This window comes from Phyllopteryx taeniolatus, chromosome 14, assembly GCF_024500385.1.
Source record: "Phyllopteryx taeniolatus isolate TA_2022b chromosome 14, UOR_Ptae_1.2, whole genome shotgun sequence".
NCBI classification, from domain to species: domain Eukaryota; kingdom Metazoa; phylum Chordata; class Actinopteri; order Syngnathiformes; family Syngnathidae; genus Phyllopteryx; species Phyllopteryx taeniolatus.
This window is the reverse complement of record NC_084515.1, coordinates 4087632-4113283: the sequence shown is the minus strand read 5'-3', so window position 1 is coordinate 4113283 and position 25652 is coordinate 4087632. Positions and strand designations below refer to the sequence as shown.

Genomic DNA, 25652 nt, shown 5'->3' with positions numbered 1-25652 from the left:
TGGATTCATTTCAGCAAAAACAATGATTGTGATAGTTGGCGTAGTTGTTTATTGCCCTCAAGAATATGCCGATCGCCAAAGGTGGGAAGTAAGTACATATACTTTAGTCCTGTATGTCAGTGCTCTCCTTGGATTGTTACTTTTACGCCATACATTTGATATCCGTACTTTCCACTCCTTGCTTTGTCAAAATAGGCTCCTTAGTTTTTTTCAACATCCTCGAATGATGATTAATGTTTGACGGCATCAACAGATTTGGAGAAGCAAGATATTCACCATCCATTGCGTGATTTGAGTTCATTGATGTTGTGCGCTACGAGAATTATTTGTAGTGAATGCGTTGTGTCTTGTGCTATATTAAAAAAAATCACCAGCTTCTGGTGTTAAAAAATTCTCTGTCTAATCTGAAAAAGCACATACAATTAAGGTGTTCACCTGTTATGATTAGCTAATTTAGCATTTTTTTGTGAGTCATTTCATAACATTAGCAAAGCTGTTGTCGTTTTGATAACATTAAAGTTGAGCTAACGCTAGCTAGGCCTTAAACAACAACATGGGAAGTAACTTAATAGAAGTGAATAAAAGAGGTGAACTATTTTTTGTGCAGAGAGGTTTTTTTTCCATGGTGCCAAATTATCAAAACGATATTTTACACCACTGACAATAAAAATTCATTTTCATTTTTGAACTCAAGTACATTTCGGAGTCTGTACTTTTTTACTTTTACATATCATCGCTGTCGGGCAAAATCCTTGCGTCTCCAAAACCACAACTTTTTGTTGAAAAAAGAAAAAAAAAGTGATCTTGCTTAAGTTACCAAACACAGCATTGTTAAAGTTGGTATTACACCTTACAGGTATATTGCTATGATATACTGTTGTGCACAAACATCAACACAACACATCCCCCAAAATCATGTTTAATCACTTATTTAATTGATTAAATAAAGCTCACTGGTAAGAATGTTACAGACACGTACGTTGCCACTGCCAGTCGTGCCCATGACCATCAAAGTCCAGACTCAAAAAAGGCCTTCATACTTAATAAAACGCTAACAACTCTGGTTATGCCATTTTCCCTAACTATATTTCAAAAGTCAAAGGCTACATTCACACTAGAGGTCAATTACAATTTATTTGCCCATTTTTGACATGTGTCTGATTCTTTCACTTCAATGTGAAAAGTACAAGTCAGATCTTTCAGTCCGACCCAGGCATCTTTCGTATGTGGATTTAAATTGGATTGTTTCTGTGTTGTATACACTGTAAAGCATCTGACTGTAAAGCACAATTTAAATGTAATTTATGATTATGATTATGATTATGATTATGATTATTATTATTATGTATCCAGTGCGACTGCTGTCTGGATGCTCCGGTCGCACTCATCTGACCGCTAAATCATCAAAAGGCGACAAACATCACAATTGTTTGACAAAATAGGTGGGTGTGAAAAGCAATGGCGGACGAAGGAGCAGAAAATAGTCAGTGGCGAAAGGAAGATGCTCTAGAACTGATAAATACTGTTTAGGGTGGGGATCGGTCAGTTCACGCATAAAATCCCTGAAATGGCCACAAATCCATCAGAACAAGATTCCTTGTTTACTTCTGTAAACACACTGTGCGTTTTGCTTTGCGCACTTGCGTGCCATCTCACGGACACATTCCGTTCACGTCAGAAGTTGAATTTGTTTTTGTAATGTGAATGAATGGATAGGATTTAACAAAAAAATCAAAATTGGGCTAAATGCCCTGCAGTGTGAATGCTTTATTTATTGATTTTATGTCTTCTTTGTTTAACCAGATTAGCTAATTGAGAAAACTTTCTCATTTACAAAGCCAACCTGAAGGCAATCAAGGGTTCAGCGTCTTGCCCAAGGATACTTCAAAAGCAGACAGTCACAGCCGAACCACCGACCTTTTGGTCAGTGGCTGACCTGTTCTAGCAACTGAGCCACTGCCGCCCCAACGTAGCCAACATAGCCGTATCTTAATTCCGTATGAGCGACGCAATTTTAAAAAATCACGGGCTGACTAGACTGTAATAGGCAGAAATGAACCAGCACACAAACCTATCTTCATGGCTGACGGGTTCCTTCTGTGACAAAGCAGTACAGCTGTCGATTTGTAATAAAAAAAAAGGCCTACTCAAGTGCATCTCACCTATTTTCACTCGTTTTTGTCAAGAAAAATCTTGAGGGGACATAATGCCGCGAGGCTCTTGCAGAGTTGAGAAGTTATACAACACTTCTTAGTCCGTTGAAATGTTCAAGAGTTAATAGATTTGGTCTCAAGCTATTTTCAACACTTTAGATAATAATTTCATATCCATCCATTTTCTGAGCCGCTTATCCTCAGGGTCGCGGGAGTGCTGGAGCCTATCCCAGCTATTTCAGAGTGTAGGCGGGCTACACTCTAAACTGGTTGCCAGCCAATCGCAGGGCACACATAAACAAACAACCATTCGCAGTCACATTCATGCCTACGGGCAATTTAGAGTCTCCAATCAACCTACCATGCATGTTTTTGGGATGTGGGAGGAAACCGGAGTTCCCGGAGAAAACCCACGCAGGCACGGGGAAAACATGCAAACTCCACACAGGTGGGGCCGGGATTTGAACCCCAGTCCTCAGAACTTTGAGGCAGACGCTCTAACCATTCGTCCACCGTGCCGCCCATAATTTAGTAATTTATTAAAAAAATAATAATAATAATAATAGTATCTAGTATCGATTTGGGGGAAAAAGATATAATTGACCATACTGTATTTGGAGATACAAGGTTTCTGCCCGACGGCAACGTTAAGTACAAGAGTTGAATCAGTACTTTTACTTTTACCAGTTTTTTTTAGACAAGTATCTGTACTTATACTTACTATAAATACAGGGTGTGAGCACTTTTTCCACTTCTGCCATTACATTGCTTCATGACTTTTTTTTCCAGAATGCAGTTTCATTCATCATTACATTTGATATAAAAAAAAAAATGCAATATTGTTGTTGAAGTTACTTGTTATGGTTCCTTAACAGACAAAGTGCTTAGTTGTAAAGTTCGAACTCAACTAATTTTCAGCTAACAACTATGATTATTATTAGTATTATTGCCTCAGGCACTGGGGGCTCGTATGACCTCTTTGTGGCCATGTCACCTCACTCCACGCTGGACGCTCTAAACTCTGTGGGAACGTCCTCCTTCTACTCCTTCAGTGCTTTGTGTCCCTTTGGACATTGTTTGTCTCACCAGATAAAGTGTCCTCCCCTCTTTTGTACCCCGTCCCTTCTGAAGAGCGGTTGCGTGGAGCACTAACTGCCCACTGAGCAGGTTCTGACCAGGGGGTTAACGCTTGCTTTTCATCCGGCATCACAGGACACCTCTCGGAACCTGCTGCTGCAGGTCAACCCGTGACAACCGCTGGAACTGACGGGTGCTGACAGGTCATTTGGCGTTGACGATAACTCTATTGACCTCTGAAATCATCCACGGTTCTTCAGTAAATTCATATACTGTATTGGACAGGATTATTTTCAAATAAATGTACATGTTTAAGATACAATGCTGACATAAGCAAGTTGATAAAACCATCATTTGTATTTAAATAGTCCAAACCTGGGCCACATTTGATTTCATTTAAATGTGGTTATAAAAACAATTATAGTTGAATATATACTTGTATTTTAAATTATAAAATATATTTTTCCTACAATGTGTATGTAAAATATTTTAATTAAAAATGTGATAAATCAATATGAATAAAAACTGAAATTTTAAATTCATTGAATTATCATATTTTAACCAATTATATTATATTTTTTATACATATTTAACTTTAATATATTTTTATTTTATTTTAATAATATATTTTATTTTATTTTAAAAAATCAATTGTCCAATTATTTAATGATATGAGTGAATTAAAAAATGAATAAATACATTTAAATGAATAAATTTTAGGAAGAAACTGCTAAATGAATGCAACATTCTTTGAATGTTGATAAATGCTTGGTGGGCCAGAATAAAAACCATCATATATATATTTGTCCCACAGCCCAAACCTTTTACTAATATTAGTATAAATACTCATGTAAAAAATATACTCATTTATATATATATATATATATATATATATAACAAAACAAGAATAATACAAATGGAGAAAGTAGTATTTTGAATAATGAGTGTCCTCTTCAGCTCCACAGATCCAGTCAAGTGAGGATTACCTCCTCTTGAGGTCAAGCCTTCACACTTTGGAAGTAAGACAGCCAAGCGCTTTTTGTCATGTGATGTCATTCCGCTGGACAGAGGACCCAATCAAGCCTCTGACCTTTGCCCCTTATTAACCGTGAGTTAGCATACCCTATTCGATCTGTAGCCATCTGGGTGCCTTGTTGCGTCCAGGCTTGTCTCCTCCCCGCGCCCATCTCGCGCCTTTATATCCCTCTTTGCATTCAGGACCACTTGGCTCATCCCGAGAGTCTCATGGGATGATAAGTTGCCCGTCGGATCATCTTTTCAAAGACGCTTCAATGACTTTACTAAAGTTAGTTTTTTTCCCTCCTCTACAGTAGACAAAACTACTCATTTTGGAACATTACTACTCATCGGAATTTTCTGTTCTATCAGTTAAAGTTGTGTTCTTATTGCTTTTTAATTGTAATGCCCTTGATTCAGATTCCAAATCAGTTTTGCAGAATTTTGCTGAGAATTACAGATTATGAGTGCATACTGGATATGCTTTATCCTCTGTCCAAAGACGAAGACATTAAAGAGTTTGAGCAATTCACCCACCGAAGCTACTTCTTTAGTATTGATTAATGCAAAGGGCTACCATTTTGATACACACTTCTGAAATAACACATTTGCTCAAATTACCTTTAATTTGATGTTGCTCTGAATAATTAATGATATTTATCTATGTGAAGACATGGATCACGTTAATTATCTTTCACAATGATTATCAACAAGCTAGGAAACATAAATGTGCAACGGTTTATTTCTATAATTCGGTAGAAATAAAGTGTTGACATTTTTCAAATGATCACTTCTATATCATTCCTAGGAAATCACAATGTCCCATCGCTGGTGAGCTATTTTTAAACAGGTTCATGAGCTACTTGTGGTCCTTGGGGGCTACATAGTGCCCACACGCATCATGTTGTTGACCCACAGTAAATAAGAGATATTTGTTTGGCAAGGACAGAAAATGTTAGATTTTCACAAAAAGAGAAGTTTCTTTGATTCAAACTTAATAATGGACTACCTTTCTTTTTCTTTTATATGTAATTTGTTTTATTATGGAACTCCACACAGGACAAAAGTGTCAAACTTGGAGGAGACGGTGGTCTAGTGTTGTGATTCCCAACCATTGTGTTATTGGAAATGATCCAATTTCACTTGATTGGTCTGAAAATAATTTAGTGAATCTTTGTTCTTCTTCTCTTTTAAGTATCTTCATCTATCTATGGCAGTGACATAGATTGACAGGCAAAACAATTAAAATCAATTATTTAAAATGGGTATTCACTTTTGGTGAGATTTTTGTTTGGTGTTGAGCAGAGAGATTTGTTTTTTCCTAATGTAAAAAAATGTGCCTTGGCTCAATAAAGGTTGGGAAACACTGCTGATGGATGATTAACATGTTCCTTTTGGTGATGACAGCATCACAACAAGACAGGGAGTGAACCTTTGAACCTTGCAAAAAATTTAAAAAAAGGTTCATCCACCCTCACATGCTGGTAATCAGCGGCTGTGTTTGCAGAATTGACTGACGGGCCGGACAAACACATCTGGCAACTCTTGACAAAGGCTTGTCTGAGAGCAAATTGTAAAGAAATCAATAGAAATCTATGGCATGAGCACCTTAGATATCGTCACATTGCTGCACTCAGAATCATTATTTGTCCAAATGTGCTCCTGAATAGTGCCACTGCGCTCCAGAAACTGGACTTTTACAGTGAGTGGATAACATTTATCCACGTCGCACTTGATGACCAGTGAGTCGCTAGACTTGTGAAGACTACAGCCGTTCAGGTCAGTAATATCATCTCTGGGCAAATGACACAGAAGCTCGTCCCTGTCGATGGATGCTACCGGTCGCCTCCTCAGGAAGTCGGGAGTCTCGCACAGCATCCTGTCCGGCATCTCGATGTCCTGGTTGTTATTCAGCACTAAATCATGCAAATACCACATGTGGCAGTCACATTTCCAAGGGTTTCCGTATAGTCGCAATATGTGCGGGAGCGCAAAGTGGTCCAGAAGGCCCAGAGGGAGATTTTGCAGCTTGTTGTCAGACAGGTAGAGCTGCTGAATGAACTCCTGGTCCTTAAACAATGTGGCATCCACGCTGCTCAGCTGGTTTTTATGGAGGTGGATCATTCTGATGCTTTTGAGATCATTAAAGGTCGTGTCTGATAATGACGTGAGCTTGTTTTCAGAGAGATCCAGATTTTCTAGTGTGGTGACATTTCTAAATATGTCATCAGGAAGGCTTGAAAGCTGATTGGAGGACAAGAGAAGGTCAGTCATTGATGTCAGCAGGCTTAAAGAGGACACTTCTGTCAGCCTGTTGCCCCTCAGGTCCAATTGGGTTAAATTTGAACCCTGACGTCCAAACACTTTATCGCTGAAAGTTATGAGACGGTTTCTGCGGAGGTTCAGCACCTTCAGTTTGGTGAGCCCAGCGAAGACCTCATCATCGAGTTCTGAAATTCTATTCCCCTCCAAGTGAAGCTCCATCAGCTGACCAACATGATGGAAGGTGTCTGATGAAATATTGCTAATATGGTTATTGCTCATTTGAAGAATGTCCAGCCCAGTCAAGCCAGAAAAAGTCTCTCTTTCTATTTTCTGGATTCTGTTAAGAGATAAATCCAACACGTGTAGATTTTGAAGGTTCTGAAACAAAAATGTAGGTAAATCTGATATGATGTTGGCCTTCACCTGCAGGGTCTCTAAATGTTTAAGAGCGTTAAACATACCAGGAAGAACAGTCTGGAACCTGTTATAGTTGAGGTGCAGCTTGGTAAGGTTTTCTTGCTTGGAAAAAGTCCCCAGAAACAAATGCTCCAGCCAAGGGTTCCCACTGATCTCCAGTTCTTCAAGCTCAGATAGGTTTTGAAAAGCCTGCGAATGAATACTCCGCAGTGGATTGTTGAAGAAGATAAGCTTGTGGAGTTGGGGACTCTCCTCAAAGCCGGTGGGGAACAGGTACTGCAAGGCCGATGTCATTATGATGACCTCCTTGGCTTCCCGGGATATGTTTTTGGGCACAGATGTCATATGTTCATCAGCACACAGGACTTGGATTGGTGTAAAACACTGGCATCTGTATGGACAGTTGATGTGGGACAACATGGTGCCTTGGGGACACAGAAGCAACAGCAGGAACAAAGTCGGCCGCAATCCTCTGTCCATTTTTTCCTATGGCGACATAGAGAAGGTTCGTACAGAGGTGGCAGAAGTACTCAACAGTCTGTATTTACAGAAGGTAGCGCTAGATATACTAAAAAAAACAAAAAAACAAAATACTCTGGTTAATGTAGAAGGACTAATTTAAATCAGTTACTCAAGTAAACTTGAATACCCTCAAATGTGAATTCTGAGATTTGTTTCTATATATACATTAGACATGGTTGAAGACAATTATTGAAAACATTTGCCAAGACTGAGAACTATGTGCTACTTCATTGTGGAGATATAGCGTTGAACTCTTTTTCATCATTTCAGTTTTCCTGATTTTTGGGCCACGGCTAAAACGGCATGTCACCCACTTTGGCTCTGGGAATGAATCTCCCTCCCCTACAATATAAGAACTTGTATGCCTTCGTTTGCATCAGCTGTTATCTGGCGCAAGTTTCTTGGGGCCATGTTCTCTGGTTCGTGCGTAATTTGTTGTTTTTTACACGGCCGGCTTGCGCACATTTCAGCTACACGCACGTGTGAAACCTAGAAATATGTGCACGGCCACCAAAGAGGCATGACTCATTGAAGTCTGAGGCTGGCTGTAAATCACGGTGCATAGAGTTTTCCTGAGAATTGTGAATGATATAAGATAGATAAAAATAGATTTTTTTAAATTATTCAAAATCTAATGCACAGTTGCATCATTACGATGACAATAGTTGTTGTAATAGTGGGAAACTTTTTCAAAGAAACTCCAAGCAGCCAGCAGAATGTTGGAAGCTGAAAGCTCTGCAATCTGGCGCCAATATTTTTGGCTATTAATATAATATAATTTGTTGGTGTTTGGCCATCGGCATAACGTGGTAGGGACACATTATATCCGTTGGGAAGTCGATGGCCGTTTTGGACCAGGTTTGTCCTGCAACGTCAGCATGAGTCGGCTGTCACCGTGCAATCTGCGAAAATTAACTGAATCAAAATGTACAATATGATGTTTCACCTATAGTCTCTCGAGTGCGGAGGAATTCTCCATGGGAGAATGTGCGTGTGTCGCGTGCAGGGCCAGATTTGACAGGGAACGCACACAGAAGATAATGCTGTCAAGTACAAAACAGTGATCTATTACAGTGATTCTCAAAGTGTGGCAAAACTATCAAAAGTGATATGCAAGCTGCCTCTAGTGGTATGAGAAAGAATCACTAAATTAAATGTTCAAACTGTGCATAATAAAGTGCCTTCAATTTTTTTATTTTTTTTTAATCCAGTTTAGTTGTTGAGTACAGTTCAGTTGAATTAAACTTTTAAGTAGAATGTTTAATCATTAAAAAAAAACGTAGCTTGTTTTCATAGAGTGAGGAATAGAAAGTACAGATGGAGTAACAGTAAAAAGTCATCAGAAAAGCAGATAGCTGAAAAATCTACTTAAGTACAGTGACAAAGTATTTGTACTTCGTTACTTCTCACCACTGGGTTTGTAACATGTAAAAATGATGGCGGAGTTCAACTCACCTTAGCTGCAGTTATCTTAGAGCAGAGAAATGAAACTCCCTCTGGATTTAGCAGCCAGATGAATGACAGGCAAATAGCACAACAAGCCGGAATTAGGCAAGAGCAAACCTTTGATCGGTGGAACAGTTGGTCTGTCAGTTACATTTGCTCTCAACAAGGTATCACAAAGAATTATTCCCCCCCCCCAATATATAAAACAAATGTCAAAACAAAAACTAATTCAACAAGTTGAGTTGTTGTTGTTTGTAGAAATAACAAGTACTCCTACTGTACAAGCATGTAACATCTGCTATGATGGAGCTGATGAATTTACTCATTTTAAATACATAACAAGGAAGTCTCTTGACAGTGTTGAGAAGGTTTATTTTCTACGCGAACAAGTTCAAAGTTCAGTTCACCGTTCCAAAAATGAACTACTTCAGTTAATAGATCATAATTCAAAATTTTGAACTAAGTTTACTTTCCAAAAATGAAGCAGTTTATAGTTGTTGTTTGTTTTTTCCCCCAATATGTTTCTGACAGGCTATAACCCTCAAAATACTGACATTTCATTTCCTTATTGTTGCTATCCATTCAGTCCACACTAGTAGCCAGCTGCAGCTTTCACCCTACAATCTAAAAACATGAGAAAAAACTCGTTGCTTGAATAGTCTTCTTTTTAAAAAGGAATTAAAACAAAAACAGCACTTTTGTCCTTAATGTGCAAACAAAAACACGCAACACAGTATGACAGGAAGGATGGTGAAAGGACATTATAACTTTGCATTCCTTGCAGCTCTGGGTGACTATATTGACAAAATATTTGATCTCATCTATTCTTATATTACAAAACAAAATAAATTCCATGTTATGAAGGTGCGATCGGACCATGTTTTAACTAAATCATTCTGATACAAATAACAAGTTTCCTAGTAATCCATTTTTACAATGATGTACTGCATGACAAAACATCCAAAGAACACTCCCATTTACGCAGTGTCCCTGAACGCACATCACGCACACAAAAGGCTGCTGCTACTTGCCTGCCGAATGTAAACATGAATGGCGGTTGCCAAATACGGCGTTTCTTCCCCGACATATGACGGCTCGTATGTCGTGTGTCGAGACGGGTTTCGTCCCGGAAGTCCCTAGCAAAACCTGCCACTCTTGAATACAAATTAACTGTAGTTCGAAAACCGTCCTTTGACGCCAGAATGAGCGCGTTCTCAATAACGTTCATCAGGCACAAATGGACTAAATTCAGTTCAACCCAAATATGTGAACTTTCGTTTACTGAACTCGTTCAGGTACAACGCTGTCTCTCGACATACTTAAAACTAAATGTAAAATTGTCATAAACTCGCCAGCGGAGCCAAAATTGTATCCGAGTAAGTGCACAGTTACATTAGAATAATATGACTCAAGTCAAGAGTATTCGTCCAAATAAAGTCCTTACTTGAGTAAGTAAGCATTCAGCGAAAAACAAACAAACAAACAAACTACTCAACAACAGAGTAACTGGTGAGTAACCTCTGATTTATTATTTTAATCATGAATGTCAACTAGACAAAAATATAAAATAGGAATGTGCAAATTCAGATATTGCCCAACAATATCATTTCAACCAAAACAATAATATATAAAGCTTGGAAAATGACACAACACAAATTCGGCCACCAGAAATGGCCTTAAATGAACTTTTTGGATTATGTAAGAGCGAAAATACATGCGTATGTTTGGAGTTTGTCTGAAGGCTTCAAAATAAAATTACTTAATGTGATTTGTCCATTTAGTGATTAAGCACTCTTGGTGCATCATTGAAAAGGAAGCTTTTAATGTCATTGCATGCCACCGACAATACACAAATAATGGTGTTAGCAGAGGATGGTTTCGATCCATCGACCTCTGGGTTATGGGCCCAGCACGCTTCCGCTGCGCCACTCTGCTCTCCCGAAACCACCTCCATGGTAATTCCATCTATTGTTTCTACAATGCCCACTAGGGGGCGCACAAGCAACGTACTTTTAGATATTTGTAAGTCGATCCTCCCTTTTCTCCAGGTTACTCCTCAAGGATGCGCAGCTAGAAAAATTAATGTGTGGGTGACAGAGAAAGAATCACCAAAATATCTGGCTCATCGGTTTAGTTTCTGTTGTCTTTGTTTTTTGTAATAACTGGATTTTTCATTATTATTATTATTATTAGATTCCTCCCCCCCCCAACACACACCCCTTTATTGTTACTATTTTTGTTCTTGAAACATGGCCAATGCTGGAATACAACTTCTTGGCTTCTCGCTGGCCTTCCTGGGCTTCATTGGCTCCATCGCCTCCACGGTCATGGTGGAGTGGAAGGCTTCATCCTATGCAGGAGACAACATAATCACAGCTCAGGCACTTTACGAAGGGCTGTGGAAGTCGTGCGCGTCGCAGAGCACGGGCCAAGTTCAGTGTAAAGTGTATGATTCACTGCTCCAACTACCAGGTAACATACCGTTGGATTTTTAGTGATGTTCTTTATTACATTTTCCCATCACAAATATGATCCAATTACACCATCTCTAAAAGAATGCCAATATATCAAAATAAGTGCTACAAAAGGGTTCGAACAGTATTAGAAATTGTGTAATGGTGAATGTATTAAAATGAAAAATGAAGTTTTCAATGACCCTTTCTGTTTGGGGGTTAATTCATGTTCTATGTTCTAAGGCTCTATGCTCATTCAAACCTTCCTTGAGGCGTTAAAAAAAAAACCTCATGCATGCAAGGACATGTCAGTCAAATACCAAGAGATGCCTCATCAAGCAACATGTGAGGTGGGTGGAGAAGAGCAACACAGTGAATAATAGGGGCTTGAAGATGGAAGAAACCTCCCTATGACATCATATTCCAGACCCACCCAAGAAAATCTGCAATAGAGACTGCATTTAAAAAATATATGTATAGTTTTACCACTCCCACACGCTTGAAACACTTCATAAAACACTGTAAAGTATTCTGTCATGCCTATTCTCACTCTCTCGCTGTCAAGAAATGGGAGACCATCGTATGACATCACTTTGAGGAAATAAAAAGAAGACACTCTCATGCACCAATAAGGGACAAAGCATGCCTGCTTTCAAGCTGTTTATTTCTCACTCCCAGGTGAAGTTTACTGTAGAAGTGACAAATAAAAAAAAAGACATGACAAAATAAATATAATTTCATTCTGATAAGAACCCACTAGTTTAATGCTAAAATCAAATGTGTAAAGCCAGAGACGGGCTACAAGAAATTAGCATACATGTTGCGGTAATCATAAACCTGCAAACAACTGCTACCTTAACATATAAACACGGCATACGACCAAAGATCATTACACACTGTACTAATATTTTAAACACTTAAATGTTCACCTGAGCCATATCATTTCATCTGAAGAAAGTCCACCAGCTTAATAATAACATATACTGTAATGCGAAATGCCATAGACAGGCTAATGGAAATTACTGTTGATATTCAAACAACTGCTACTTTCACACACTGAGCAGCAACGTATACAAAGTGCATGCAACAAAAGAGAATTCCACTTTGATTGTATTGGATATTTAAACACCAAAATGTTCAGCCAAACCATGTCATTTAATCTAACAAACGTCAGCTATCTTAATGTTAACATATAATGTGGAATACCACAGACGGGCTGACTGAAACTAGCATATATGTTGCGCTTATCATAAACTTTCAAATAGCTGCTACTTTAGCAGACATGGAGCAGCAACACATACAAACAGAGCATACAACAGTACTCAGAGGCATATATTCTTAAAGCTTGATGCCCCGCGATATAACTGTAACGCGTAATAACCGAATTCAATTTTTTGAGTGGATTTCATCCCTCTTACTGTGTGTAGCATAAATGGGAACTTTACTCTAAACTGCTTTATAATGTTGAAAAAAAAACATTCAGTATAACATGAATGTATGTGAAAATTCATGTGTGTGTATTTAATATATTGGTTTCACTGGAAGTTAAAGTTAACCATAAAAAAAAAGGATTATTAGCAATACAATAGTGACAGTATTTAGGCGAACAAAGAGTAAACACTGTAAGTGTGAATGAGTCATCCCGCTGGTTCTCCAGGAAATAAAGCACAACTCCCAAACGATCCATGGTGTCGCAGAAACATGCTAATTCGCACTTGTACTGTACGTTTGTCTCCCCAGCCATCGTCTTGGGCACACGAGGACTAATGTTGTCGGCCATCTTGCTCTCCTTGATTGCCATCTTGTTGGCAACGGTGGGCATGAAGTGCACCACATGTTTGGCAGACCAGCCGGAGCAGAAAGACAAAGTGGCTTTAACTGGCGGAATCATCTTGATTATAGCTGGTGATTTGCTTTAAACACATAACCGTGCTGTGTTTTCTTACACTTAAGGATGACTTTATATTAATTACATTGTATTTTAGTTGTGAATGTTTTTTTCAGGATAACAATCAGCATTTAGAAAGATAGATACACATATAAGGATCTACTGTATTAGAATTTTCTGTGTATGATGTAGCACAGGAGCTTTGCAAAGTTTTGATGACGTGCTTTTAGTGTTACCTAAATGTGTAAATACATGACATGGACATGATACCCTAGACATGAATATACTGTAAATCAGTGGTTCTTCAACTCTTCATACCAAGTACCACCAAAAAATTCTTAGCCCTCCCAGTACCCCCATAATGACCAACACTAAAAAACTAGAGTCGTAGGCCTAAGTGTTTGTCAAAAATTAGGCAGAGGTTATATTCCTAAAAAGTAAGCCCCAACATTGGAACCTCTGGTTCCGAATTTAATTGGTTCCGTGACCCCGTTTTACAACCCAAAACGTTCTTCCCATTGAAATGAACGGAAATGCAATTAATCCGCTCCAGCCCCTAAATTAAATTATACTTACTTTTTTTCATAACCTAAATAAATGTGATAACGTAGGTTAATTGAAGATTCTAAATTGCCCTTAGGTGTGAATGGTTGTTTGTTTCTATGTGCTCTGCAATTGGCTGGTAACCAGTTCAGGGTGTACCTTGTCTTTCGCCCGAACATAACTGGGATAGACTCCAGCATGCCCGCGACCCTAATGAGGAGAAGCGGAATGGAAGATGAATTAATGAATGATTAAATGTGATAACAGTTTATTGCTCATTAACTTTACTAAGGAGGAGGATTATAGCTCCTCATTGAAGAAGAGCCTTCTTCCATAACACAGGGAAATTCTGATTCAGGTGTTTTTTTTTCTTTTGTAATTCATTGGTTGATTGTAGCAGATTGTTCAGAAGAGAAAAAAAATCACAAAGTGGGACATCACATTGTCATTTTAAAACATGAACTGCTCTAGTGACCAATTTGCTGCACGTTTCTCTTGATTATCTTTTTATTGCCTCGCTCATGCTATCACAAGCGAGCTCTTTCACATTTTGGTCAATGTAATAAAGAGGGGGGAAAAAAATACCTAAGTTGCATTGCGTGATGCGCAGTCAATGACGGTTGTACAACGCACTGATCTTTCTGCTTATCTCTGAAAAGTGCTTCCAAACATTATCTTTAGCAGTTTCCTTTTCATCTTGGGTGCCATTCTGACAGTTTAGCCCTTTAATTACTGTTTTTTCGAAAAGGTTCCACACGACGATAGTCCACCTCTTTCAGTCTACATTCATAATGTGGCGGCTGCTGGTCACATCCGATTGGCTGAGCGAACCCCTCCGTAGAGACCTACTTTAACATGATTACGCTAACATTAACCGTTGGTTGTTTTCATTAAATAGATGCTACAATTCAATAAACAGCATATATACTGTGCATACTGTACATACATACTTAAATAATGATTCAATTAAAATTGAATAAATGTTTGAAAACAAAAAAGTTCTAAAATGAAAAAAAAAAAAGTTAAATACAACTGAACTGTACTTAAGAAATGTACTTACATGATTTAAAAAAAAAAAAAAAAAAAGTTTAGGCCACTGTAATATTACGGAGAGTTAAAAAATTGTATTCAGAGATTTTTTTTCACGTACCACTACAGAGAGTCTGCAAAGTATCGCTGCTGTAAGTCCAAAGCTAGTCTGTTTTTGAGCATACTGACAGTGGTGGGGTGTCATGAAGTGCAAATACTTCATTATTGTACTTAATTAGATTACTCAGATAGCTGTACTTTACTTGAGAATTTATTTTTCTGAGAACTTTTTACTTGTACATTTTGAAACGAATATCTGTACTTTCTACTCTTTACTTTATCAAAGTAGGCTCATTGCTTTTTTTTTCAACCTCCGCAGTTGACGCCACAATGTAAATAAAGACATGGTTAATAGTTAGATTGTTTTAAATTGAAATGTTTGGGGGTTTATTAGGCAAAAAAACAAAAACAAAAAAGAGAGCATTAATGATTTTTCCGCCGAAACTCAGCTTCGTCTTCTTGACTTGGCGAAGCTCGTTTTCCTGCTTCCTGCGCTTGCGAACCATGGATTCGTTGATCTTGAATTCTCTCGCGGCTGCTCGATTTGCATGTTCCTCCGCGTAACTGATAGCTTGCAGTTTAAACTGTGCTTCGTAAGCGTGTCTCTTCGTAGGTGCAGTGTTCGACTGCGGTCAAGCCAGCCTCCACTCGTAAAGTAGCAGTCAAGATAGCCGCCCCTAATTTTGTTGAAACTAGGCATTACGGTCGTAGGTCGGCAACTCGCGGCGAAAGCCACCTTCAAAATAAAAGCTTCCCAATAATACGGACGTCAGTGCTCTTCGGTTAAGAAATGCAACAAGGAAAGTTAATTTGAATCTTGAGAGACATTAAAAAATGTAGTATGTATACCTACCTACCTTTAGCATCCTCCTTCACGCGCACCCTTCCCCCTTTACGTCCGCATGCTGTCCTTAGTCACGTCTGCTTTTCCTCTGTATAAGCAGCGTGTCGGCAGGAAATGTTCCCAGACAGTCAAGCGGAGGGCTCGTCACACAACGACATTTATAGATTTTGGAACTCGGTGCACACATAAGGCGCGCCGCATTATAAGGCGCCCCGTCCATTTTGGGGAAAATGTACGACTTTTAAGTGTGCCTTATGGTCGGGAAAATACGGTACCTTTGGCACTCCTCATGGTTTTACATAGAGATACATGTATGGTATACATTTTTTTCACTTAACGTTTTGATTGAGCATGTTATTTTATTTTTCCCCTCTTCCTCTTCCAGGCCTGTTGGGTCTGGTGGGAACATCTTGGTACGCTCACAGAATAGCACAAGACTTCTACAACCCGTTCACACCAACCAATTCAAAGTGAGGCCACTGGAATTTACAGTGCTGCGTACTTTATGCTAATCTGAACTCTGTTTATCTACGACATTTGTGATGCTGCTATGAGTGAATATGACATCATGTGCAGATATGAATTTGGGAGCGCCCTCTTCGTGGGATGGGGAGCTGCGATCCTCATCATGATCGGAGGAGGCTTCATGTGCTGTAACTGCCCCAAGAAGGGTTCGGGGAAAGCGCCACGCTACCCACGATCCAACCCGGCGAGCAACTCGGGAAAAGACTACGTGTAGACCAACTTAACAACGACACAAAACACGCCTTTGTAGCTTGTTATGTATGATTTGCTGTGCAGGATGTACATGATTTTGGCTTTGCAATATATTGTCCTATGACCCAACTCCCAGTCCCCTGTGCACAGTCCCTTGTGCCAATTAATGCAACAATTGTTTATATACTGAAGTGTATTTTGTGTATATATATATATATATATATATATATATATATATAGGGGATCTCGAACATTAGAATCATTTTTATATTATCATACACTGACTATATAACTAAGTGAATGCGTTCAAATCAATAAAGCCAGACACTGTTTCACATTTGGATTATTTATTTATTTATTTATTTTTTACTTGCTATCGCCAGTGGCTACAAATCATATATCTTTGCTCCTCGGTCTATGCCAGCGACCTATAATGACAGGCAGAACAATTGAATGCTCTTCCACTAGATGGCAGAGGTTACAATTCAACTGTAACCACCCGTTGCCGAGGTTTGCACCCTGAATCTGAATCAGAAGTGTGAAACAAACATACTAACTACTTGGTCAGCATGACGGTTAATTTTGAAAAAAAAAAAAAAAGAGGGGCAGGATATTACAAAATTGTATTGGATGTATGGGACTGCAAAATAATACTACCGTAATTAACAGGCATCAAAAATAGACATTACTATTATTCATATTTATATAATTATATTGTTGTTTTTCATTGGATTCATGTATTATACCCTCCCATCATCCATGCATTTTCTAGACCACTTATCCTCACTGGGGTTGCAAGTGAGCTGGAGCCAATATGCTACTGGTATTGAGGTACTTTATGCAGGTATACTATCGAAATCAGAATGTTGGTATCGTAACAATAAGAATTATACAGATTTCTCCATTATTTACTTTCTTTAAGATGTTTTCCCCCTTTATTTTTCTTCATTTATTTTGACCACCACGATCACCAAACATCACCCCAATGGATTTCTAACACAGGGGTGCTGTCGAAAATAAAGTACATGAAAGAAAACAAGCATGCCGACAAACTGACCTCTGTTTTCAAAGTGTGCTATAGTGTAGAAACTAGACGAGAGGAACTGTGTCCATTTTTAGAAGCCATCAATTTGAGCACACGAGATGGTCATAGCTATCTTATTCTGATTGTGACTTAATAAATCTGTTGTTGTTCTCATAATAAAAAATGTAAAACCACTTCTGACCCCCCCCCCCCCCCCCCTGCCTCCTGTATACTGTATAGTGGTGCCTCTGGGGGAGGAAAAGTCATATTGTGAGAGGGGAGGGGCGCCTGACAGGCATACCTCAGTCCACTCATTCCTGTCCAAGCACGCCTGCACTTCTCAGCAAGACCGAACTATCTGCGACAGAGGGCATAAACACCTGACCCCACCCCTAAAACCACACCACATGTTGCTGGAAAAAAAAAAAATACAAATTAAAAAAAATAAAACTGCTTCTTCATTTTCCGTCAGGGAAAAGACAACACAAGCACAAAAACTTTAACAGCTGAGTGGGGTAAAGTCCAAAATGTTGCATTTCCAGGCGTTTCGATGATTGATTCCATTGCAGAGCGCGCCCCCATCTGTTTAGACTTCGACAGACTGAATACTGCTAGCAGCATATATTTTTCCACATCCCCTCATAAAATGTTGGCTCACGTCCCACCCCATCAATATTTTCTCCTTTTTGTAAGATGTAGTATCAAACTGTTGTTCATGGATATTTGAAACAATCCATGCATTTGTTATTCACGATGTATAAATGCAGGTGATAGTATTTTCTAATGTGTTTAATGACTCTGTATTATATATGACATTTACTTTTGGATTGAAGCACTGAAATAACTCAAGACTTTAGAATATTACACAAGAAAAACATCAAAAATGATTTTTTAATACACACACCGGTCAGGAAAGTATTTTCCAATGTGTTTAATGGCTCTTAAAATATAGTACAGAAGTTTCACTTTTTTAATTTAACTGCTGAAATAAATGAACCTTCACAATAAATTACAATATTGTGGAAAACTCGTTTTATTTCAGTAGGTCAATCTCAAAAGTGAAACATATATTGCATAGATTCACTACACACAGTGATGTATTCAATTATTTTTTCTGTAAAAAAAAATATTACTGTAAGAAACCATCTTAAATTAGTTTTCATATAGAAATTGTGAAAATATTTTCAAATGTGTTTAATGAACAATATGAGTTTCACTTTTTAAATTGAATTCACTTTTCTACAATTTATTGAGATGCACCTATATATATATATATATATATATATATATATAACATAATAATATATATAATATACATCAATTATAATATAATATAATTATAATAATATGACTTTTTATTTGAAAAATCTAAATTACATTTATTTATTTAAAAAAAAGCTTTAGCTTTTAGCTTAACAGAGAGGCTCTGACAGAATGCGACACAGTAAACTAACAATAAAAAAATTTAAACACACATTATTATGGAATTCTCTTGGAAAAGTACAACTTCAGATTAACAAATAATTTAATTTTATTTTATTTAACCAGGTTGGGCTCGCTGAGATTAAACCCCCTCGTTTTCATGAGAGACCAAGTGTAATTATTTTCTTTGCGCCCTTGATGCACTTCCGTAGCGTTGCACATTTTGATACTCGACAGAATCATTTGGGATTTAACCAACAAAGCGGACAGAACACAGTTGAATATTTCAACAATTACCCCATTTTGAACATAAATCAATGTTAGTCAATTTATAGTGCAACCCCCTAACATGTAATGACACAGGACTACCACTAGAGGGTAATAGAGAACACATTTGGAAAGATTGGAGATCAGGGACCCCTTTCAGGGGAGAAATTTCCGAGGACTCCCTCATAATCCTAATGCCAATTAACATAACTACCCTGTGTACCCCTAAATTCTATTGGACTTAAAAAGTCGTAATCTTTACAAGAACCAATACATATTTTCGGATGAAAAAATAATATCATCGTTTTATGAGAATAAAGTCGTATTTTTCCAACTAAGTCGTAATATTATGATATTAAAGTCAAGTTTAATGAGGGAAGAATGTAAGTATTATTTTAACCAGTGAATTTCCAAAGTATAAATTTATTCTCGTAATATTACATTTATTTTTTGGGGTGGGTTTATAGTCTAAATACACCTATTTAAAAAAAATAGGGCTTTATTCTTGGAATAATACCCTTTTGTTATTTAAAAAATAAAAGAATAGAAGGGGGAAAAAAACTTCATGCCTTGATGTCTGATTTATGTGATGATGCTTCACAATCATATTACAGCTTTCAATAAGACTAAAGCTGAGGTAGGAATGAGTCATTGGTTTATTGTTTGCTTTATTGGTGCACCAGTCCTATATGTTGGTATGCACTTTTTAAAAATGCTATGACGTAATCATTTATTGCAAATGATTATGTCATTATTCTGGAAGAAAATATTCTTTACATCAGAGTGTAGCTATGTGAGGTATTTTCCATCTAGAGTCTTGCGTACACATACCCTAAATTTCAGGAAAACAGACAGCACATGACACAGTACAATGAACAATACATAATTACATGCATATCTATGTCATGTAAAAAAAAAAAAACGAAGCTGCCACACCCCAGCACCCCTTCCCATTACAAACAGTCCTATGACCCAACTCCCAGTCCCCTGTGCACAGTCCCTTGTGCCAATTAATGCCACAATTATTTATGTACTGAAGTGTTTTTTTGTTTTTGTTTTTTTGCAAACTGTTCAGCCATAGACCTCAGAGGAACCGATGAGCATGTAAAGAGGTCAACTCTCCATTGGAGATGGGTGTGAACTGTGAACACTGAAATTCACACTTTAGCAGAATGTTTATGACACATTCACTAAAAATGTCTCTTCAAGCTATAGTATATATAGAGATTGTACTGTAGCTATAAAGAAGTTGTCTAACTGGATTATTCCTCAAGCGAAAGCTCACATAACATTTTTAGAGAGAGAAGCAATTAAGGTCTTTGACTGGATTATTGAGACACATCTCTGCACTGCGACATAACAGTCTATGTCACAGTGGAAATACTACAGGAGCATCTCAATGAATTAGAATATCATAGCAAAGTACATTTATTCCAGTACTTACATTCAAAAAGTAGCATAGTAGGCCCAATTATTCATCAAAAACCAGGCAAGGGTTTAATTCCTAAAAAATAAATTCAATATTACTCAAAGTCGCTACATTATGCAGTTTGGACATTAGCAGTGCACTTAAATATAGGAAAATATATATATTTTAAACTGTACTTAAATAATGATTCAATTGAAAGGCATTTCACATAGTAGTTAAATTAAACAAATACATTGATAACTGTGTAAAAACAAACCATTTGCGCATTAAATGCAAATGCATTTAACATAAACGTTAAATACAACTGAATTGAACTCACGCAGTGATTCTTTCATCTACCACTGCAGGGAGCCCACGTACCACCCTTTGAGAATCACAGTGGGTTGATTCAATTTGGAATCCCGGCCCCGCCTGTGTGGAGTTTGAATGTTCTCCCCCGTGCCTGCGTGGTTTTCTCCGGCCACTCCGGTTTCCTTCCACATTCCAAAAACATGCATGGTAGATTGATTGAGGACTCTAAATTGCCCTTAGGTGTGAATGTGTGCACGAATGGTTGTTTGTTTCTATGTGCCCTGCGATTGGCTGGCGAGCAGTTCAGGGTGTAGCCCGCCTCTTGCCCGAAGATAGCTGAGATGGGCTCCAGCACGTCCGCGACCCTTGTGAGGATAAAGCGGGACAGAAAATGGATGGACGGATGCTTTCTTACGCAATATTTCAATTAATTGAAATGGTGAATGATGAGCTTTTGTTCGCTTTAAGCTATAAGCACTTAAAACACCATTTAACAAAATTCTGAAATATTTCCCCCTGTGTGTAGAGAATTTATATAATACGAGGTGCACTTTTTTAACTGAACTACTGACAAGTAAGTTTTCCACAATATAATTATTTTTTTTAGATGCACCTGTTGCAGTGCTTCTAGATCTTGATCTTTTTAAGCACTTTCATTTGAATATTTTTATTGATTTATGGCAAAAGGAAGTGACATAACATTTTCTAAAGGATGACCCTTTGATTAAAATACCTAGTCTACATCGAGTAATTGACTCAGTTTCCTCCTTAATTCAATTGGGATCCTTGCATAACCAGGTCCACATGCCACAAAAATATCTGCAGCCTCACACTGCTACTGAGGCGATTGGCCTGTGTCAGTTCCGACACAGATCCAAACAAAGGATAATCTCTGAGGTCAAATTCACCTGATCTGTTAATCCCTTCCGCTGGAACTGTATGACCACACACTCAGAAGTGCATTGCTGGTCATAAAAATGATGATTTATTTACTACAAATATATATATTTTTTCATCAATCTATGCCAGAGAAGTCGAGTGACAAGTAGAACAGTTAAATGCTCTTCCATGAGAGAGCACAAGGTACTATTAACCTGTATTAACCCTTTCGTGCGCACGAAACTATTTCGTGCGCATGAACAACTACTTTGTGTGCACAAACTACTATAATTAACTATTTCGTGCGCACGAAGTACTACATCGTGCGCACGAAATTGTTATTCTATACGTACAAAGTAGTTGTTTGTGCTCACGAAATAGTTACAGAGTGTGCACGAAGTCCATACTGGACAGGAGGGTACATAAATCGAGCGCACCTTCTTTCGAAGTTGAAAGTCGAGGCAGAGTTGCAGTTCCGACAAACACACAAAGAGTAGTCTTACTAAGCACGTGCACGTTGCCTTATCCTGTTAACTAACTAAGAAACAAACAGCATTCAAAATAATACATCACACTTTTACACTCGAGGGAAGGTGACAATAAAGAACCCTCGCATACTCGCTTCGGCATTCACAAATCCGCATTATTCACAGATTTCTGGGGGAACCTACCCTACATGATCATATGATTTAGCGATGTCACGATGGTTTATTGTGTGGCCTTTGGTTGTACAAATGGTTCAGGCAGTGGCAAGAGTTTTTTTTTTTTTTTTGGCTTTCCAAGTGAAAAAGGAATACGTGACCAGTGGATAGGGACAGTCAGTTGACAGGGGAAGAAACGTGGTCAGCTATGGGTGCCTAGCAAGCATTCCAAACTCTGTGCTGATCACTTCGAACCAGCGTGTTTTGAGAAAGACTTAGCAGAAAGCATTGAATACAGAGGTAGAGGCTGAAATCAGCTGCACTTCCAACTATTTTTCCTACGGCCATCGGGACCTCAACCGGCAGCAAGAGAACTAAATCTCGCAGCTGCCACGGTGCCGCAGCGAAGCGGCGCAGACAAGAGGTGAGTGTTTCCTTGTATACACCTACGACTCTATTATGGTTATTATGCACTGGTAGAAAAAAAAAACCCACGCAGTACTTTTCAGTACTGTCGTCTGTACTTTTGCCTATATGACGAGTCAACAGACAGGGCAAAGACTTTCTGTGCAGCGTGTTATAACGCAACTCAAACGAGAGCCACACAATATATAGGAATAGTGCATCCTATGTAAAAGCTTGTGCCGTGTCACTGAAACATATGAATATATAATATGTATAGTCTGTTCTTGGCTGCTCGTCGTCGTCACCGTCAGGTTCCGACCTCCTGATCGGCTCAAACATGTACGCAGTTGGGTGCTCCTGTATGTCGAAATCCTCCTCCTCCTCATATTCCCACACGTTGCTCGCCATTGTGTATAGAGTGTAGCGCGCTGTGTTTGGCAATTGCAACGTCACTTCTGGTAGCCCTTGCGATGGATAGAGTAACCACACCCCGTCGTCTTGAGCTTTGGGTATCTTCGGGGAGTGATCCATCCATCCATCCATTTTCTGAGCCGCTTCTCCTCACTAGGGTCGCGGGCGTGCTGGAGCCTATCCCAGCTGTCATTGGGCAGGAGGCGGGGTACACCCTGAACTGGTTGCCAGCCAATCGCAGGGCACATCGAAACAAACAACCATTCGCACTCACAGTCATGCCTACGGGCAATTTAGAGTCTCCAATTAATGCATGTTTTTGGGATGTGGGAGGAAACCGGAGTGCCCGGAGAAAACCCACGCAGGCACGGGGAGAACATGCAAACTCCACACAGGCGGGGACGGGGATTGAACCCCGCACCTCAGAACTGTGAGGCTGACGCTCTAACCAGTCGGCCACCGTGCCGCCCGGGGAGTGATCAATATGCATAAATAAAAACCAGATTTTTAGCCACACTATAGTTGAAAACTTGTTGGAAGTTACGTGCATGTATTACAAATTGCAAATATGAATTTTAACTGAACCATAACATCTTTGTTATCTGACCTTTAAGTAGTCATATTTTTTTTCTCATAGGAAATCAGACATCTGGCAAGACAAATGTCTAGTTTCCATTTTTGTTAAGTGCATAATCTGACACTGATTCTGTCACATTGTCACCAAGTGACAGGCACAAGACTCCTTGAGATATATGATTTACCAACAAGTTATTTTCTGCTTCATGGTTATTTTGCATATCTGTGACAAACTGAGTTTTGTTCTTTGCAAGGATGAAAGTGTCTCTTTGTGTTTTCTTGTGTGCATCTTCTCCATGTGAAAAGAAACACCCTTGTATGATAATTAACTAAGTAGTTTAACATCACAGGTGTGCCACATGACTTGACCTCGAATCAGGCTCGAGTCATGATTTTGATGACTCTAGACTCGACTTGGACTTGAACAGCAATGATTCATGACTTCACTTGGACTTAAACCCATTGACTTGAAAAGACTTGACCAAAGCACTGAGAAAGCAAAATTCATAGCTTCTCTTTCTACAACTATATGGGTCACTTATTGATATACTACAGGAAAACATGAAAAGTGACAAATTATTGATTCGGTCAAAATATACCACACTATTATTGCTATAGTTAGCTCTTATTATATTTAGACAGTTAACACCCTGATGTGCATTTTCTTGGAAAGGAATAGACCAAGACCAAGAGCTCATTCTTTCACACACTACCTGAAGTAATGGTTTCATGAAAAAAAAAAAAAAAAAAAAAAAAGTACAGCATAAATCAGCAATACAGTTAAATAAGGTATACATTTCAAGAACCACAGTTAACATACACAGAAACGGCAACGACAATTAACGTAACAATAAGAACTTTCATTATTATTATTTATTTATTGATATTATTTCATTCCCCCCCCCCCCCCCGGCCCCACCTGTGTGGAGTTTGCATGTTCTCCCCGTGCCTGCGTGGGTTTTCTCCTGGCACTCCGGTTTCCTCCCACATCCCTAAAACATGCATTAATTGGTGACTCTAAATTGCCCGTAGGTGTGACTGGGAGTGCGAATGGTTGTTTGTTTGTATGTGCCCTGCGATTGGCTGGCAACCAGTTCAGGGTGTACCCCGCCTCCTGCCCGATGATAGCTGGGATAGGCTCCAGCACGCCCGCGACCCTAGTGAGGAGAAGCGGCTCAGAAAATGGATGGATGGATGGATTATTTCATTATTAAGTGAAATGTCTCATTTTCTCTTTTGTCTTCATAATTGGTCTTTAACCAAGCAAAAAAAATACGTAGTTTATCCTTATACTTGATTATTCCGATAGAATTGTCAGTAGAATACTTGATTACTAATTGCAGCAATACCGGATGCAAATTCTTATTTGTGACAAATTCTTATTTTTTAATGTCACTTCAGAAATAAAGTGGAAAGAAAGTAAGTCATAGCATAGCATTTTCATAGAATAACTGAAAACGTACTATTGATCGTTTGTGAGGGGGCAATAAACTCAGCACCCCCCCTTGATGATTGGCTTTGAAGGTGCAAAATTTTTTATCAGCCTTCAAGTTTTCTTACAAAGGTTCAATGCACTTGTTTATCAAACTTGGTTTGATAAATAAATGTGGATTTTAAAATATATTAAATATATTAATGCAATTTATGTGTAATATATACATGTTAATATATAAATATTAGATATATTTAAATATATTTTTATTCGGTTGTTAAAATCACTCGAAAGCACTCGAAACTAAAAGACTTGACTCGGTCGGGACTTGAGCGCAAAGACTTGAGACGTACTTGTGACTTGGTCCCACCTCTGTTCAATATCAATAAAAAACATGGATGAGTATGAACTTTTAACAGGGCTGTGATTGGCTGGTGATCAGAC

At 38.5% G+C, this 25652-nt stretch overlaps 2 protein-coding genes and 1 non-coding gene across 3 annotated transcripts; 1 reads left to right on the top strand and 2 right to left on the bottom strand.

Annotated features, from left to right (window-relative positions):
- Positions 1–4155: 4155 nt before the first annotated feature.
- LOC133489188 (carboxypeptidase N subunit 2-like) lies at positions 4156–9253 on the bottom strand. The gene is made up of 2 exons (XM_061798031.1): positions 8907–9253; positions 4156–7415 (listed from the first exon to the last, which is right to left on the bottom strand). The coding sequence occupies exon 2, from the start codon at positions 7407–7409 to the stop codon at positions 5841–5843; it is 1569 nt and encodes a 522-aa protein (XP_061654015.1). The 5' UTR covers positions 7410–7415; positions 8907–9253; the 3' UTR covers positions 4156–5840.
- A 1507-nt stretch (positions 9254–10760) lies between these two features.
- Positions 10761–10832, bottom strand: trnam-cau (transfer RNA methionine (anticodon CAU)). Its single transcript has one exon. It is a non-coding gene; the product is annotated as a tRNA-Met (tRNA).
- Position 10833: 1 nt separating this feature from the next.
- cldn1 (claudin 1) lies at positions 10834–16766 on the top strand. The gene is made up of 4 exons (XM_061798033.1): positions 10834–11369; positions 13091–13255; positions 16100–16184; positions 16291–16766. The coding sequence occupies exons 1-4, from the start codon at positions 11147–11149 to the stop codon at positions 16451–16453; spliced, it is 636 nt and encodes a 211-aa protein (XP_061654017.1). The 5' UTR covers positions 10834–11146; the 3' UTR covers positions 16454–16766.
- The last annotated feature ends 8886 nt before the right edge of the window (positions 16767–25652 follow it).